This window comes from Carcharodon carcharias, chromosome 11 (genome assembly GCF_017639515.1).
Source record: "Carcharodon carcharias isolate sCarCar2 chromosome 11, sCarCar2.pri, whole genome shotgun sequence".
Classification (NCBI taxonomy): domain Eukaryota; kingdom Metazoa; phylum Chordata; class Chondrichthyes; order Lamniformes; family Lamnidae; genus Carcharodon; species Carcharodon carcharias.
In genome coordinates this window covers 84,057,268-84,073,743 of record NC_054477.1, presented here as the reverse complement: position 1 = coordinate 84,073,743, position 16,476 = coordinate 84,057,268, and the positions used below count along the sequence as shown (strand labels likewise).

Sequence of the window (16,476 nt, the reverse complement as noted above, 5' to 3'; positions counted from 1 at the left end):
TATGTATGTAACAGGTTTTATTCAGTGTTTTAAAATGACTGCTACATACTTCTAGCTCTGGCTTCCTTATCTATCGGCAGCATTTTTTTACTTTCCTCTGAGTTCACACCCAGGCTTAACCAATCAAACACAGTAAGCATCAATAGTCAATTGACACACAATCAAACACAGAACAGTTGGACACTACAAAATGGACAACTCTTGCCTATTTATCTGTGTCCATACATGCTACTTTATTTGTCACCTTAACTCAACTTAACACCTTAACTTTGGTTTGCCTTATAAACTGATAAGTAACTGACTTATTATCTTTACTATCACTATTAAAATAAGTCATGAAAAAATACAGGTTTGAGAGTACACACTGAATTTTAGTTCATTAATATCCCTCAAATGTTTGTTGGAATTTTTAGTAATATATTGCAAGATATGCGTGTTATACTTTGATTCCAATTTTATCATTATTTTATTTGTAAGTATTATTTAATATGTGAAGTACTCCTAATATGTGCTCAATAGTCTAACACTTTGACATGTTGGGAAATATCAAATATTTATGCCTCACCAGAGAACCTTTGAAATTCAGCAAGATATTTCAGTCTAACTGAATGCAGAGTAAAATGCCTCCCCAGTGTGGATCAAACAAATCATTTCACATGAAAAAAAATTAAGTTATACCAGTTTTGTGAAAATTAATGCTGAACACCATTCAATCATGGTGCAATTTAGACAGAATTTCTCAGTAATTACAGGAGGTACAAATCTATTAGAAATGTTAATACATGTAGCATTAATAAATACTTAAATTAATGTGTACCAATTTCAAAGTATGTTATGAGGCTCCCTGATTATGCCTTATCTATCAATTGGTAGTAAACATAATTAAAAATATATATTTTTGTTAGTGAGCAGAATCGTCCAAGATATGCACTAAGTGTGGTAGTGGGCAGGTAAAAGGACGTCTTACCTGCCTGCCGCAATGGCGGCTTTTCACACTGTCACGATTCACTGGGGATAGTGCACTGTAATATCAAGCCCCACTGCTCCCCGAGCCACGACAAATGTGAAAAGTTTGATCAAACTATCAGATTGCCCTACGTAACTGCTTAGTTTAGGTTAACAGAATATGAGCACTAGGTTTTCAAATTAATAAATAAGTAACTGTTTATTGAATAAACTGTCATTAACCAGTGGCAAAAGAAAGAAATATGAACTGCTAATTTCTAACTCTATAACCTAAAGTCTACCCCTTCTTAAATCCCTATACACACACATACAAGTAACACAAGACACACAAAAACATGGATTTTAAGGTTGGGATATAACAGTTCAATAGCACCAATTACAGAGTATAGGATTTGATGGGTTGATTTTGATCGATGTCTTCCAAATTCCTTTCAGTTCCTGTTGATAACATCAGGTGCTCTTCCAGCACATTTGGTATTTAGTTCACTGGTTGAGTACTTACCTTTCAATATCTCTAACAGTGATTTTCCCCTTTTGTCTCTTGACAGGGGTTTTTAGAGAGAGAGCAGGTTATAGAGATATGAGAAGGAAAAGCCAGCTAGCTATTATTGTGGAATTACTGGAATCTTCCACACACAGGAGAAAGAGGTTTTAGGTCCTGTTCCTTTCAGGCTAGGAGCTACTCTGCTGCACTGCTCTCACATAAACCCTGGTCACCTGGCCTGGAGCAAATTAAAACATTGCCAGGCAGTTTCCCATTAGACCAGACTCCTCCTCAGCACCATCCTATCTTTCATCGCACACTCTGTTCCAAGACAGCAACATTGTATATATCCCTCACACTGTTTCAGTCGACATGTCTTTCAAATTGCAGCCATTGTAATGTTAGTCCACAGTGCAACAGAACTAAAAGATATGTTCTTTACAACAGTCCAACAGAAATAAAAAATATGTTGTTTACAATGGCATTTTGTACCAAACTCGCTGCATTAATTATGCATTCCTGGGAAATATGCCATTTCCATGGTGGGTGAGCTCATTTTCACCCTCCACACCATCACCTCTCATTACTTCTAGTCCAGGACTACTGCAGAGAAGATGCCCATGAAAGGCAAAAAGACTGCAGCACCCAGGTTTAATGACGTGTCACTGGAATCCCTTCTGGATGCCATGGAGGCCTGCCATGATGTCCTCTATTCTCGCTCTGGCTATAGGATCGGCAGCGGCATGACCAACCAGGCTTGGGAGGCGGTGGCTGTGGTGGTCAGCACCAATGCCCGTCAAAAAAGAGGACAGCCTCCCAGTGCTACAAGACAATGAATGATCTCCTCTGTTCCACCAGGGTAAGTCACTTTTCTCATCACTCTCAACTCACACACTCACAAACCCATTACACATCCATAGGGCCCTCACTCACTGCCAGTTCAAAGGATATCACAATTCACTCTCTCACATATGCCCTCATTGTCCTCATCCCATCCATGGGACCACTCACCACCCACACATGCCAGGCATACTTATTATCTAGACTGACAGGTGTCCTGCTTACACTCTCTCCATCTCTATTCATGCAGGACAAGCTGGCACACAACAAGAGGGAGGAGTCACAAACCGGAGGAATACCTGAAATCAAGGCCCTCAAGGGCTTTGAAAACAGAGCCATCCAGCTGGCCGACGAGGATCTGGACCATTCCTGTGCTGATGGTGAGGTCAGTGGTGCTCTACCAAGTGAGGATCCAGCAGTGCAACGTCCATCAGACAACCATGCTGTGAGTGATGTGTCCTCTTTCACAGGCCACTGCCATGCATTAATTATCTCTCTTTGCTTCCACAGGCAGGTCTGTGAAACAGCCGATGGAGTCCATGACCCAGGGCCTCCAATCAAGCCCCGAAGAAACCTCTGAAAAGGAACCTGGAGGCACCCTCCTTGAAGTCCTGTCACAGCTCTCACCCACACCCCCCACCAGTGCAGAGAAACACACCTCAGTGGGACGTAGCTTTACAGTAGCCCTGGGTCACAATCTGGCAAGCACATCGCACTGTCTGATCCACAGCAAGTGGTGGCAAGCACTTCGCAGGTGTCTGGCACTTGGAGGCCCTAAATTTTCTGAGTCCGAGTCAGATGACATGCCTCTGGACTAGGTCATGCCACAGTTGCTGGAGCTGCAAAGACAAGCTTGGGAACATCAGGAAGAGATGTCCACTGCACTCGTCAGATTGCAAGGTACGATGGAGGGGTCCATCCACCTTCAGGCTGAAATGATAGCGCCGGCATGCCAATGCACCGAGGTCAACACTGGTAGGATGGCAGCCACCATGGAGACTTTGGTCCAGGATGCCACTGCGCGGGCTGAACTCTCTCATTGATGCCATAATTGGCCTTTAACAGTGAGTATGTGAGCGGGGTGGGGAGCAGCTCGATTCACTCCAGCTACCCTTCTCCTCAAGGAGTCAGCCTGGGGTCCTCGGGCACCCATTGGGAGGAGGGTCAGCAGGTGTTCCCCCAGGGCCATCTATCCATCCAGGTGGCTCCAGGAGTGTCCACCCTATCTGGGTCCCCTCTTCCTGTGACCTCAGAGGCTCCAGCTCTTTAGGCTGCAAAGGGCACTACTGCCACACAGCAGGACCCCGAAAGAAGGTCTCGGCCATCCAGAGGAAGTCCGTCAAGGTCCTCATAGAAAAGGGCGTAGCAGTCAGCAGGCTGCCTCCACGTGCACTGTGGATGTCCGGGGAGCAACAAGACATAGTGGCAGGGTTAGGAAAGTTAAGAAGAATTAGTTGCTCAGCCTGGGTTTGCGTGTTAATCACTTGTACATAATTTTTTCGCTAATGTCAATAACCTCCCAAGAGTGTCTCCCTGCCTATGATTCCTTGTTCTGTTGAGCAATGTTTGTGTCACTCAGATGTGAAACATTTCTGTGCAAGATAAAGGTGGGTGTCTCAGTCCAGAGGCTCTCCCCTTTGCTTTGTACAGCCTTATGACCAAGATGGTGGCCCAGCCTCACACTCCCTGGACACTTTACTGATGCCTGCACCTCACCGATGCTTGTCATTGCTGCCAGAATGTTGTGGGCATGCGTCATTCTGTTTGTATGCTCTCAGCACCTTTGAGGTGGGGCTGGCCCCCATCTCTTTAGCATCTCTGATCAGTGACGCTGTGCTCCTGAATGTGTCAGGTTCTGAAGATGGACAAAGGATCAGTTGCTTTTAAAGCTTCATGGCTGTGTCTCTATGATATGACTCTGATCACAGAGCACAAGTGAGCTGCTCTCGGCTAGACAGGAGTCAGAAATTCTCGGAGGCTGTGTGAAGATCTATGAAGTGTCCTCACTGCATGTCGTCATCATCATCCTGAAATCGAGCCGACAATTAGGGCCTCCGCTGCATCTCCATGACAGGATCATTCTCACAGAGGGTATGTGCGTTGCCATAAGCCAGACTGGAGTAAAACATTCATAGATGCAATGTGAGAATCTGTGGTGTCTCCTCAATGCATGTCGTCCTTCACAAATCTAGCAGTTATGAGGACGTCCTGAGTGTGCTTGCCTTTTCTGGCCAGTGCAAGGGCCTCAGCCCTGTTATCGCCACCTTTGAAGACCTCATCACCCTTATCTCCATCGGCATCCTCCTCATTGGAGGAGACCTCCATCTCCTCCTCAGCCAGCTCCTCTCCCTGTAGCAGCTCCAGGTTGTAAAGGGTGTAGCAGGCGATGACAATGCATTATACTCTCTGTGGACTATATTGCAGAGCTGCACCAGACTGGTCCAGGCACCGGAATCTCATTTTCAGCATTCCGATGGTTTGTTCCACCAAGTTGCAAGTTGCAACATAAGCCTCATTATATCTTCACTCTGCTATACTCCCGTGCTGCTGCACAGGTGTCATTAGCCACCTCCTCTGCGGGTAGCCCTTGTCTCTGAGGAGCCTTCTTTGCAGCCTCTATAGACCCTGGAAGACTTCAGGGAACTGTGACCAAGTGAGAATGTAGGAGTTGTGCAAACTCCCTGGAAACCATGCACAGATCTGCAGGATGCATTTGTGGTGGTTGCACACCAGCTGCGCATTCAGCGAATGGAATCCTTTGCAGTTGACATAGTTAACCGCTGTTGTGATGGAGATCTGAGCTCCACATGAGTGCAGCCTGCACCTGTGGGAAACCCAATATCTGGGCAAATCCATTCGCTCTTGCATCCTGACTGTCCTGGTCCCAGGTGAAATGCATACATTTGTGTGCCCTTGCGAAGATGGCATCTGTGACCACATGGTTGTATTTGTAGGTGTAGGTGTGATATCCCACTGAGGTCACCTGTGGAGCCCTGAAAGGAGCCACTGGCATAGAAATCGAGCGACGTGGTCACTTTCACGGCCACTGGCAGTGGATGTCTTCCATATCCCTGTGGCGCCAAATCCTGTAGTAGCTGTCAGATGCAACCGACCAGTTCCTAAACATGCACATTCTTCAGCCACACGGGTTGTCAGTCATCTGCAGGAATGAAAGGTAGCGCTTATAGACCCTGGATCTAGTTAGGCGCCAACCAATGAGAGCTCACTGTGGCTCTTTGGCAGATTGTGCAGGAGCCCCAGGTGCTCCTTCTTCCAGAAGGTGCTGCTCCTCTCTCTGCACAGCCAGGCACCTCAGTTGCTCCCTTCTCCGTCGACTTTGCTCTCTGTACACCATGAGGCATACAGGTAGTTCACCAGGCTCCATGATCCTGATGTACCCCTCCTGCAGGATGAACGAGAAAGCCGCCTTGGTTAGCATGGGTGTACTAAAAACCTGTCCTGCTTAAGTCTGAAGGCCTCTTAAGGCATTCCAGAGAGTGCTGGCCACCACTTGGATGGTGCTGCATGCCCAAAACCCCACCCACTCTGTCCCATTCTAGCAGGCTGATTGGCGGTAGCTTTGCCGATTGGACTGTATGCTGTGCTCTCAGTTCAGGCCTAGGCATTCTCTTAGCTTGGACCAAGGGGGAGACTGGTCCAAACCAGAATGATGACGTTGCAAGGGGCTGAGCACACCTCCAACACTGACTTCTCCATGGCCAGCTTTAGCAAGGAGATTGTACAATGTGCCCAGTCATCCTGCTGTTCTGCAGTCAACCAAAACGCTCGTTACTTTGCAGTCCGTGCCCGAGGGTTGAAAAGTTCTGGGGCACTCGGTGACACTTTGATGTTCTGCATTTCTTGAGTAGGAAGAGAAGCTAGAGGCCCAACTCCAACCATATCAACAGAATTACCTGGAAAAACTCAGCAGGTCTGGCAGCATCGGCAGAGAAGAAGAGTTGACGTTTCGAGTCCTCATGACCCTTCGACAGAACGCAAGTTCTGTCGAAGGGTCATGAGGACTCGAAACGTCAACTCTTTTCTTCTCCGCCGATGCTGCCAGACCTGCTGAGTTTTTCCAGGTAATTCTGTTTTTGTTTTGGATTTCCAGCATCCGCAGTTTTTTTGTTTTTATCCAACCATATCAATGTGGCTGCATCTGAACTGTCTCAGCTGCAAAGGAATAGCCGCTTTATACAAGGTGTCCCTATTGCGAGGGCCACTTCCCTCGCCCATCTGCCCCCCATCCCTTACATGCTTGTGCGCTACCTTCATCTGCAGGGCAGCCTTTGGCCCCTCCACCAAAGTCGCTTCAACTGCAGGGCAGCCTTTGCCTGCCCACACCACGCAATCCCCCACCCCAACCAAGTCACCTCAACTGCAGGACAGCCCTTGCCTCCCCACCCCCCACCAACGCGCCTCAACCTTGAAGACCAACAGGCGACCTGGGCAAGTGCTCTGCAACATTGCTGTGCACTCACCTCCATGTTACCTCAAAGTGCAGCCCGTCAAGTGCACGCCTTTTATATGCTGTTGTGAAATCACGCTGATGCGGGTGCACAATCCAGCAGGGTGGGACAATTCTGGCGGGCTGGCTGTATATGCTGATGTAGAACAATGAGGTTCCTGTCATCCGATGACAGGAAACATGGCCTGCCATCGACAGGCGGAGCAGACAATTGCAAACTGGTTTCACAACCTCGTAAAACTGATTTTTGGCCTTCTCGAAATATTGTCCACTCATGCCACCGAATATGCCCAACGGCAGCAGGCATGGAAAAATCCCGGCCAGTGGCTCATATACGTTTAGTTCCAAATTATACGCGTGTACCACTGATGTTGAGGTTATAAAATACAATGATAGGATTTAGCCCCTCGCCTGGATTTTGCAGTAAACCTAGCGGTGAGGCTATCACTGCTCAGCACTATTAATGAGTAAATAAAACAGCAGCTTCCAGTGACTGCACATGCACAGTTAAATAAGGAAAAACAGGAAATCAAGAAATTTCAGTCCAGTTGTCCTGCTTCTCCAGAAGCTTCACTATAACTGTATCTTGACAAGAGATTCAGCACTGAAACATGTGGAAGGGCATGAAGTTGGGAACTTCCATGATAGATACATTCTAAACCTGCCTGACGAAAGTAGAGCTTGTCCATTCCAGTGTAAGTAAATTTTTTATGACGTGATAAGTCATACAACCATACAAACATACAAATTAGGAGCAAGAGTTGGGTTTTTCGCTCCTTGCGCCTGCTCCGACATTCAATAAAATCATGACTGATCTGATTGTGGCCTCAACTGTCATTCCCACCTAATCCCGATAAGCTTTGACCTCACGGTAAGTCAAGAATCTGCCTACCTCTGCAAATGATCCTGCCTGCACCGCCCTCTGGGGAAGAGAGTTACAAAGACTCACGACCCTCTGAAAGAAAAAAGTTCTCCTCACCTCTGTCTTAAGTGGGTCACCCCTTATTTTTTAAACTGTGTTCCCTGGTTCAAGTCGCTCCCACAAGGGGAAACATGGCTTGAATCTTCTGGTACAGGAGTGGGCCCCGCATGCCGATGCATAAAATGATGCACGGTGACGGGCGTGTGTCATTCCGATCTTCAGTTCGGCGGGTACGTATCGGAGTTGGCTGCGCGGCCACTGAACTGTCAAAGGCCTATTAAGGCCATTTAAAAACTAATTGACATAATTAACAGGGCTGCCCATCCAACTTTAAGGTTGGCGGGCAGGCAAAGAGCCCAGGCTGCCTTCGAATTTTCATGAAACCTCACCCATGGGCGGAATAATGTTTCATCAAGGCTTTATAAATTAAATTAAAAATTTTATTAAAATTCATTGACATGTCCCAGCTCATGTGACAATGCCACATGAGGCGAAATGTCTGGATCATTTTTTTTGCTTTATTCCAATTCTTCACAATCAAAGTAATCTCCCTGAGGCACAGAGCTGCCTCAGGGAGATTTTTGTGCACAAAGGTGTGCAGGCCCCGACTCTCCCTCCTCCCCCTGCCCACACAGCAAGTGCTCGGTGCTCCCGGGTGCGCATCATGCTGGGCGGGCTTTAGTTGGCCTGCCCATGTAAAATAGCGCAGCAAATCACGAGCGGCGATCAGATGCGCACACGGCCACGCCCGCTCCCGCTCAGCCCCCCCCCCCCCCCGACGGGGAGAAAATTCTCCCCTTATATGTTTCAATAATGTCACCTCTCATTCTTCTAAACTACAATGGCTACAGGCCCATACTGTCCAACCAATTATATTCTTGCTATAGAGGGAGTGCAGTGAAGGTTTACCAGACTGATTCCTGGGATGGCGCGACTGACATATGAGGGGAGATTGAGTCAGTTAGGATTATATTCACTGGAGTTCAGAAGAATGAGGGGGGATCTCACTGAAACCTATAAAATTCTAACAGGACTAGATAGGGTAGATGTAGGGAGGATGTTCCCGATGGTGGGGGAGTCCAGAACCAGGGGTCACAGTCTGAAGATATGGGGTAGACCGTTTAGGACTGAGAAATTTCTTCACCCAGAGAGTGGTGAGCCTGTGGAATTCGCTACCACAGAAAGTAGTTGAGGTCCAAACATTGTATGTTTTCAAGAAGGAGTTAGATATAGTTCTTGGGGCGAAGGGGATCAAGGGATATGGGGAGAAAGCGGGGGCAGGCTATTGTTTTGGATGACCAGCCATGATCACAATGAATGGTGGAGCAGGCTTAAAGGGCCGAATGGCCTACTCCTGCTCCTATTTTCTATGTTTCTATGTTACTCATAACACCCACATCCCAGGTATCAGTCAACTGAACCTTCTTTGAACTGCTTCTAAAGCAATTATATCCTTTTTCTAATAAGACCAAAATTGCACTCAGCACTCCAGATTTGTCTCACTGCAATAAAACCTCCCTATTTTTATATTCCATTCACCTTCAATAATTGCCAACATTCCATTTGCCTTTCTAATCCCTTGCTGTACCTGCATACTAATATTTTGTGATTCACGGGCAGGATTTTCCAATCGGCGAGCGGTGGGGGCAGGGCCCGCTTGTGACGCGTAAAATGATGCGCAGTGACATTGGGCGGAACTCCTGACATCACCGCCCTCCATTTAAATTTTCAGGTAGGCAGGGACACAGCAAAATCAGCTGTGCGCCCGCTGACCTGTCAATGGCCAATTGAGGCCATTGACATAGAGTCATTGAAGCAATTAATGGATCTGCCCATCCAACCTTAAGGTTGGCAGGCAGGCCAGGAGCCCTGGCGGGAACTAGAAAAAGCATGAAACCTCATCCATAGGCGGGATGAGGTTTCATGTAGGTTTTAAAAGATTTAATTCGAGTTTCTGAAAAAGTTATGGACATGCCCCAACACATGTGACAGTGTCACATGAGGGGACATGTCAGGGATTTTTTTTTTCTATTTTAATATTTTTTACTGTAGAGAAGATCTCCCTGAGGCAGCACTTAGCCTCAAGGAGATGAGTGCGCTCTTTCATGCGCATGCGCGAAAGAGTGCATTCTCAGGTTTAGGGATTCCCCCCTGCCCGCACAGGGAGTGCATAGTGTTTCCGTGAGGACGTCACGCTGGGCGGGCCTTCATTGGCCTGGCCACTTAAAAAGGTGGCGCCCCCCCAATTGGGGGAGCCGATCGGAGGCCCGCCTCCGTGTTCCTGCACTTCAACTTCGCCCCCATTGGGGGCAAAATCCTGCCCCATGTACCTGGACACCCAAAGCCCTCTATACGTCAGAGTTCTGTAATCTGCCTCCATTTAAATAATATGCTGCTTTTCTATTCTTTCTGCCATAGTTAACAATTTCACATTTCCTCACATTATACTCCATCTGCCAAATGTTTGCTCATTCACTTAACCTATCTATATCGATTTGTAGCCTCCTTGTGTCTTCTTTACAACTTACTTTCCTATCTATCTTTATATAATCATCAAATTTAGCTATCATACATTTGGTCCCTTCATCCAAGTCATTGATATAAATCGTAAATAATTGAGGCCCCAACACTGATCCCTGTGGCACTCCCTGTGTCATCACATCTTGCCAACTGAAAAATGACCCATATAGGCCTACTCCCTGTTTCTTATTAGCTTGCCAATCCTCAATCAATGCTAATATGGCACCCCCTACGTCATGAGCTCTTATTTTGCACAATAAACTTTGAAACGCCTTCTGTAAATATAAGGGCAGCACATCCACGGGTTCCCCTTTATCCATGTTGCTTGAAAAAACTTTAATAAATTTAATAAAGGAATAGAATATAAAAATAGGGAAGTGTTTTTGCAACTGTACAAGGCATTGGTGAGACCGTACCTGGAGTACTGTGCACAGTTTTGGTCCCCTTACTTAAGGAAGGATGTAGTTGCATTGGAGGTGGTTCAGAGGAAGTTCACTTGATTGATTCCAGAGATGCAGGCTCGTCTTATGAGGAGAGATTGAGCAGTTTAGGCCTATACTCACTAGAGTTTAGAAGGATGAGAGGAGATCTAATTGAGATATATAAGATGCTAAACCCTTTTAGACAAAGTAGACGTGAAGCGGATGTTTCCCTTTGTGGGGCATTCTAGAATGAGAGGCCATAGTTTTAGGCTAAGGGGTGGTAGATTTAAATCAGAGATGAGGAGGAATTACTTTTCTCAAAGGGTTGTGAATCTGTGGAATTCACAACCTCAGATTGCAGTGGATGCCGGGACGCTGGATAAATTTAAGGAGGTGATAGACAGATTTTTAATTAGTTAAGAGTTGAAAGGTTATGGGGAGAGGGTGGGAAATTGGAGTTGAAGCCAAAATGAGATCAGCCATGATCGTATTGAATGGCGGAGCAAGCTCGAGGGGCTGAATTGTCTACTCCTGATCCTAGTTCTTATAGTAGTCAAACATGATTTCTCTTTCACAAACCCATGTTGACCCTGCCTGATTGCTTTGAGATTTTAAAGTGCCCCGCTGTAACCTCCTTAATAATAGATTCCAGCATTTTCCCTATGACAGATGTTTAGCTAACTGGCCTATAATTTCCTGCTTTCTGTCTCCCTTATTTCTTGAATAGAGGAGTCATATTAATTATTTTTCAATTTGATGGGACCTTTCCAGAAACTCGGGAATTTTAGAAAATTAAAACCAATATATTTACTATCCCAACAGCCATTTCTTTTAAGACCCTAGGATGAAGTCCATCAGGAACTGGGGACTTGTCAGCCTTTAGTTCTAATAATTTTTTCAGTATCCTTTCCCCGATGATTGTAATTGTTTTAAGTTCCTCCCTCCCTTTCACCCTCTAATTCACAATTACTTTTAAGCTGTTACTCCTATCCTTTACAGTGAGGACAGAAGCAAAATATCTGTTCAATTCATCCACCATTTCCATACTTTCCATTATTAGTTCCTAAGGCTCACTCTCTAGAGGACCAACGCTCCCTTTGCTTACTCCTTTCCTTTTCAAATACCTATAGAAACTCTTACTATCTGTTTTTTGTATTTCTAGCTAGCTTTATTTTTTAAAATATTTCTCGTGCTCTAATTTCTCCCTCCTTATTAATCCTTTAGTCATTTTCTGCTGTCCTTTGTATTCTGTCTAGTCTTTTGACCTGCTACCTGCTACTATTTGCAGAATTATATGCTTTTTCTTTCAATTTGATACTATCTTTAACTTCCTTAGTTAGCCACGGATGGTGCATCTATCCCTTAGAGTATTTCTTTCTCACTGGAGTGTATCTATTCTGAATATTCTGAAACATCTCCTTAAATGTCTGCCACTGCAACTCTACTGGCCTATCCCTGAATCTAGTTTCTCGCTTCACCTTAGCCAGCTTTGTCTTCATGCCCTCATATTTGTCCTTATTTAAGTTTAAAACGCTAGTCTTAGATCCACTGTTCTCTCCATCAAACTGATTGTGAAATTCAATCATATTATGATCATTGCCAACCAGAGCACCTTCACTATGAGGTTATTAATTAATCCAGTCTCATCGCACATTACCAGATCTAGTATAGCCTGTGCTCTGGTTGGCTCTTTAACGTACTGCTCTAAAAAACTGTCCTGAAAGCACTCTGAGCTCATGATCCAGGCTCCCTTTGCCAATCTGATTCTAAGTCAAAATTACTGCAATTGAGTGCTGTTTGCCAAACCTTTATTAATGCAAAATCAGGGCTGCAATGTTTCCTACACCATAGAACTATTTTAATTGTAGTAAAAATCTATAAAATTATATGATCATAAATTTTATCGCATTATTTAAGTCACTTTCTTTTCAAGCAGAGCTTGAAGAGGAAAAATATAAGAACTTCTTGTTGACAGCCTTTAAAAAGAAGCCATTAAGATCAATTAAATCGTAACTAATTGATATATAAATTCTTCACAAATAATCCGTGTTAAAATAGTACTTTGTATTTAACATAATTAAATAATTTTTTTTATTGAGAAGATCAAAATCATAATTTTTGGATATGCAATATAATTGAACTAACATTGTAGTGTTACATTGTTCTGTGTTTAACATGTGTGATTGTTAACTATTGACGTTCACGGTGCTTGATTGGTTAAACCTGGGTATGGACTCAGAGAAAAGTAACCAAAGCTGTAGAAAGAGCTGGAAGCTGGAGCTGAAACATGGAGTAGACATTTTAAAGCACTGTAAATAAAGTTCTTACATACAAGTAAACTAGTGCCAACTCTGCATTGTTCTGTTATATATTAAATATACAACATATTTAATGGATAAATTGCAGTAATTGTATATGCTAAACAGTGTCTTTGTTTATACTGTAGGATTAGGATTCAGTATTGCTGGTGGTGTGGGTAACCAGCACATCCCAGGTGATAACAGTATATATGTTACAAAAATAATTGATGGCGGAGCTGCGCAGAGAGATGGAACATTACAAATTGGAGATCGACTCCTTATGGTAAGAAATAATATTTTTGTAAAATTTTATTATATTATGAGCTTTGTGTGAAATCACGTTAAGTAAGATATAAGAATGCATTTTTACATTTAGTGTTGCAAAACTAATAGATTAGGAGGCAACTGAAGGCTGGATTTTTTTTTCTCGTAATTTATCCCCTCCTCCTGTGATGGTCCAAACTCAAGTTAAAGACAAAAACAATTTTAATTTATGTAACACCTTTTACATCCTCAGAGCATGTCAAACCCTATCACAGCCAATGCAGTAGCCAAGATCCCACAGCAGCAATGGGAGGAATGACCTCATTATATGCTTTGGTGGCATTGGTTGAAGTTTAAAGGATGTCCAAGTTTAGAATATGATTCCATAATCATTGACAATTTTTCAGTGTCTTGCCCAAATTGCCTTTCTCTTGGGCTGTTAACTGGTTTGAGGTGACACTTCCTCTCCCAGAGGAAGACCCTCCTCTGAGAACTGCTGGCCAATCACATAGCTGGCAGCTCTCTGGTCCCAGCAGTGTCACAGGGAAATGTGGCCAGTCCCCTATGGTGATCGTCGATGGACCCAGATGTAAAGGTAAGCGGGGGATGGTATTGTGGGCCCAGACTGGCAGGCTCTGGCAAAGTCGGGGGTGGGTGTGGTGATGAGGGGGTGTTGGGGGGTCCAGGGTGGACAGGGTAAGGGGGTAATGCAGTGTTGTGAAGACCTTTGGGAGGGCTTCCAATGTGTACAAATGACCTATAAAGGAGGTACAATCCTCTTTGCCCGGCCACCAGCCCAAGCAGTGAAAGCTGCTGGGTTGCATACTTGGTGCTGACCTCCTCCTGCCCCATTAAAATCCCAGTAGCCTTAAGAGGAGGCCTTTAAGTAACCACCGATTGCCCTAAGGGGAGGTGGGCCACCAGATGCCTACCCCGCCATGGGTAAAATTGCATTGGGGGTAGGGGTGGGCAGATAGGTTCCAGCAACTGCATCCAAGGCTTTGTGCCTAATTTTACTGTCTCCTTCACCTGTTAACCTGCCCCAGGGAGCTGTAAAACTGGCCAATGTGTTGTATTTTTCCACTGATCCATTTGGATAAAGCCCCAGATGCTGGAGCTACTCCAGAAATTTCTTCTAAAGTAAGATGAATTCTTCTATTGTTAAGCTTGAAACAGTGGTCTTTATTGTCTTGCATGGTATGCAAGTTCAGTAGGAATTTTATTTTGCCTGTTTGTACCTTATCATAAAATGCAGCACAAATAAATAAATATAGTTAAGGTGATGATTCAATTTCAATATTGAACATATCTCTGGAAATTGTCACACAATTATGTCTTTTTAAAAAGGTAAATAACTACAGCTTGGAAGAGATAGCACATGAAGAGGCTGTAGCGGTACTGAAACACACAGCAGATGTGGTCTTTCTTAAAGTTGGAAAACCGACTACTGTTTACATAAATGACCCTTACGGACCTCCTGATATCACACACTGTAAGTGGATTTTTTTTTAACCAGTTTAAATCATGACCTTGCATTTTAACTCTGTTTAGCATTTGTCACTCAGTTACTACCATTAATTCTCTGTTATTAACTTCATTAGCAACAATATTTAGCTATTTTTCCATAGCATAGTTTTTTTTAATGATATACTTTTGCCATCAAACTGTGTCCTTCCAAGGTCCCTTTTAAAAATTTGTGCTTCTGAGATTTGCAATTAACTTTATTTTAGCATTTTATTCGTCTGGGGCTCGGAAACTGGGCAGTTATGACATCAGAGAGTATTCCTATTAGGATGACAGTTATAGAACATTGGAATGAAATAGATGAAGATGCAATTCTTCAACCAGGTTGTTTCAATGATGGTGCTAATTCCGCTGCTGCACACTTACTTTCTGGCTCAGGAATGTCTCTAAACTGACACAAGACCTTCAGAGAGATAATTTATCACCTGTTATGTACATTTTTACAGAAAAAAACAGAAAATGCTTAAGTAACCAGGGTATTTTTAAGAACAATTTGATTTGAAATAAGGTGCAGCTGGAGACATTTAAGACCTGGTTTTTAACCCTGTGCAAGTGAACATGTTTGATGCTTGGCCTAAATAGCCAAGTGGTTATGGTACTGGGCTTGTAACCCCAAGATCAAGAGTTCAAATCTCACAATGGCAAACTATGAAACAATGTAACTTCATCTGAAACAGATGGAAACAGGTTTACTCAAAAGAGTATCAAGAGTTCAAATGGCAACTATGAAACAATGAATGTGTTTGAGTGAGTTAAAATCTTACCTTAAACACTGTCTAGTTGTTTGCATGCAATAAAATGCATCACTTGATTTTATTTTGCCTCAATGAATTACTTATTGTGATTCAGTCATAGTTGCACTTTTCCTCTTCTCCCATTTGACTTGGAGTCACCACAATGCTGGTTGCCCTTCTCCATCTCCTCCTGCCAGTCCCCCAATCCTCTTCCAATCCCACTGCATTTAGGTCTCTCGCCACCGCATCTTTCCACCTGATCTTAGGTCTTCCTCTTCTCCTCCTTCCTGGTATCTCCTCGTTCCTGGTAGTTCCATCTCCACCACTCGCCTTACCACTTTCTTTCCACAATAGATGATCACATCATTTCAATCTCTTCTCAGCTACTTACCTTGTTACTCCCACAATCTTCACCTTTCTCATTACCCCATACATCTATGTCAGCATCCTTATCTCATTACTATCCAGTCATTGTTCTATGTTTTTAGCTGAATTAAATTTTTAACTCTTTCATTGACTGAGTGAATGCCACTTATGTACAGTTGGGAAACAAATTGCTCTGATAATCCACTTGTGGGGCACTTAATTTGGAGGGGGGAATGTAATTCCAACATTTTAGCCTTTTAATGAGCATTCATGAGATGCATAGGAATACAAATGTGGTTACCGACATAGATCAGATGAAACTTGAGCCATCTTTAACCCACTCTCACAGTCAGGAGAACAAAATTCCAAACTAATTCCCCACCGACGGAATACTGACTTTTCCCATCATGTGAAATATAGTACCCCTGATTCCCGCCACTGATAGGAGTGAAAAATTCTGCCCTTGGAATCGTAGAATGAAACTGCCCAAGAGGCAACAATTTGGTCCATCATGCTTATGCCAGCTTTTTGAAAGAATTATCCCCTTAGTCCCATTCCTCTGCTGTTTCCATACAGCACAGCAAATTTTTCCTTTTCAATTATTTATCCAGTTCTCTTTCAAAAGTCATTATTGATTCTGTTTCCAGCACCCTTTCAGGCAGTGAA

General features: G+C 44.0%; 1 protein-coding gene across 1 annotated transcript in view; it reads left to right on the top strand.

The window, feature by feature from the left end:
- dlg2 (discs, large homolog 2 (Drosophila)) overlaps positions 1 to 16,476 on the top strand; it is a 916,179-nt gene that overhangs the window by 218,709 nt on the left and 680,994 nt on the right. The window contains 2 exon segments of the mRNA XM_041198640.1: positions 13,069 to 13,205; positions 14,534 to 14,678. Coding sequence (XP_041054574.1) covers positions 13,069 to 13,205; positions 14,534 to 14,678 — 282 coding nt within the window.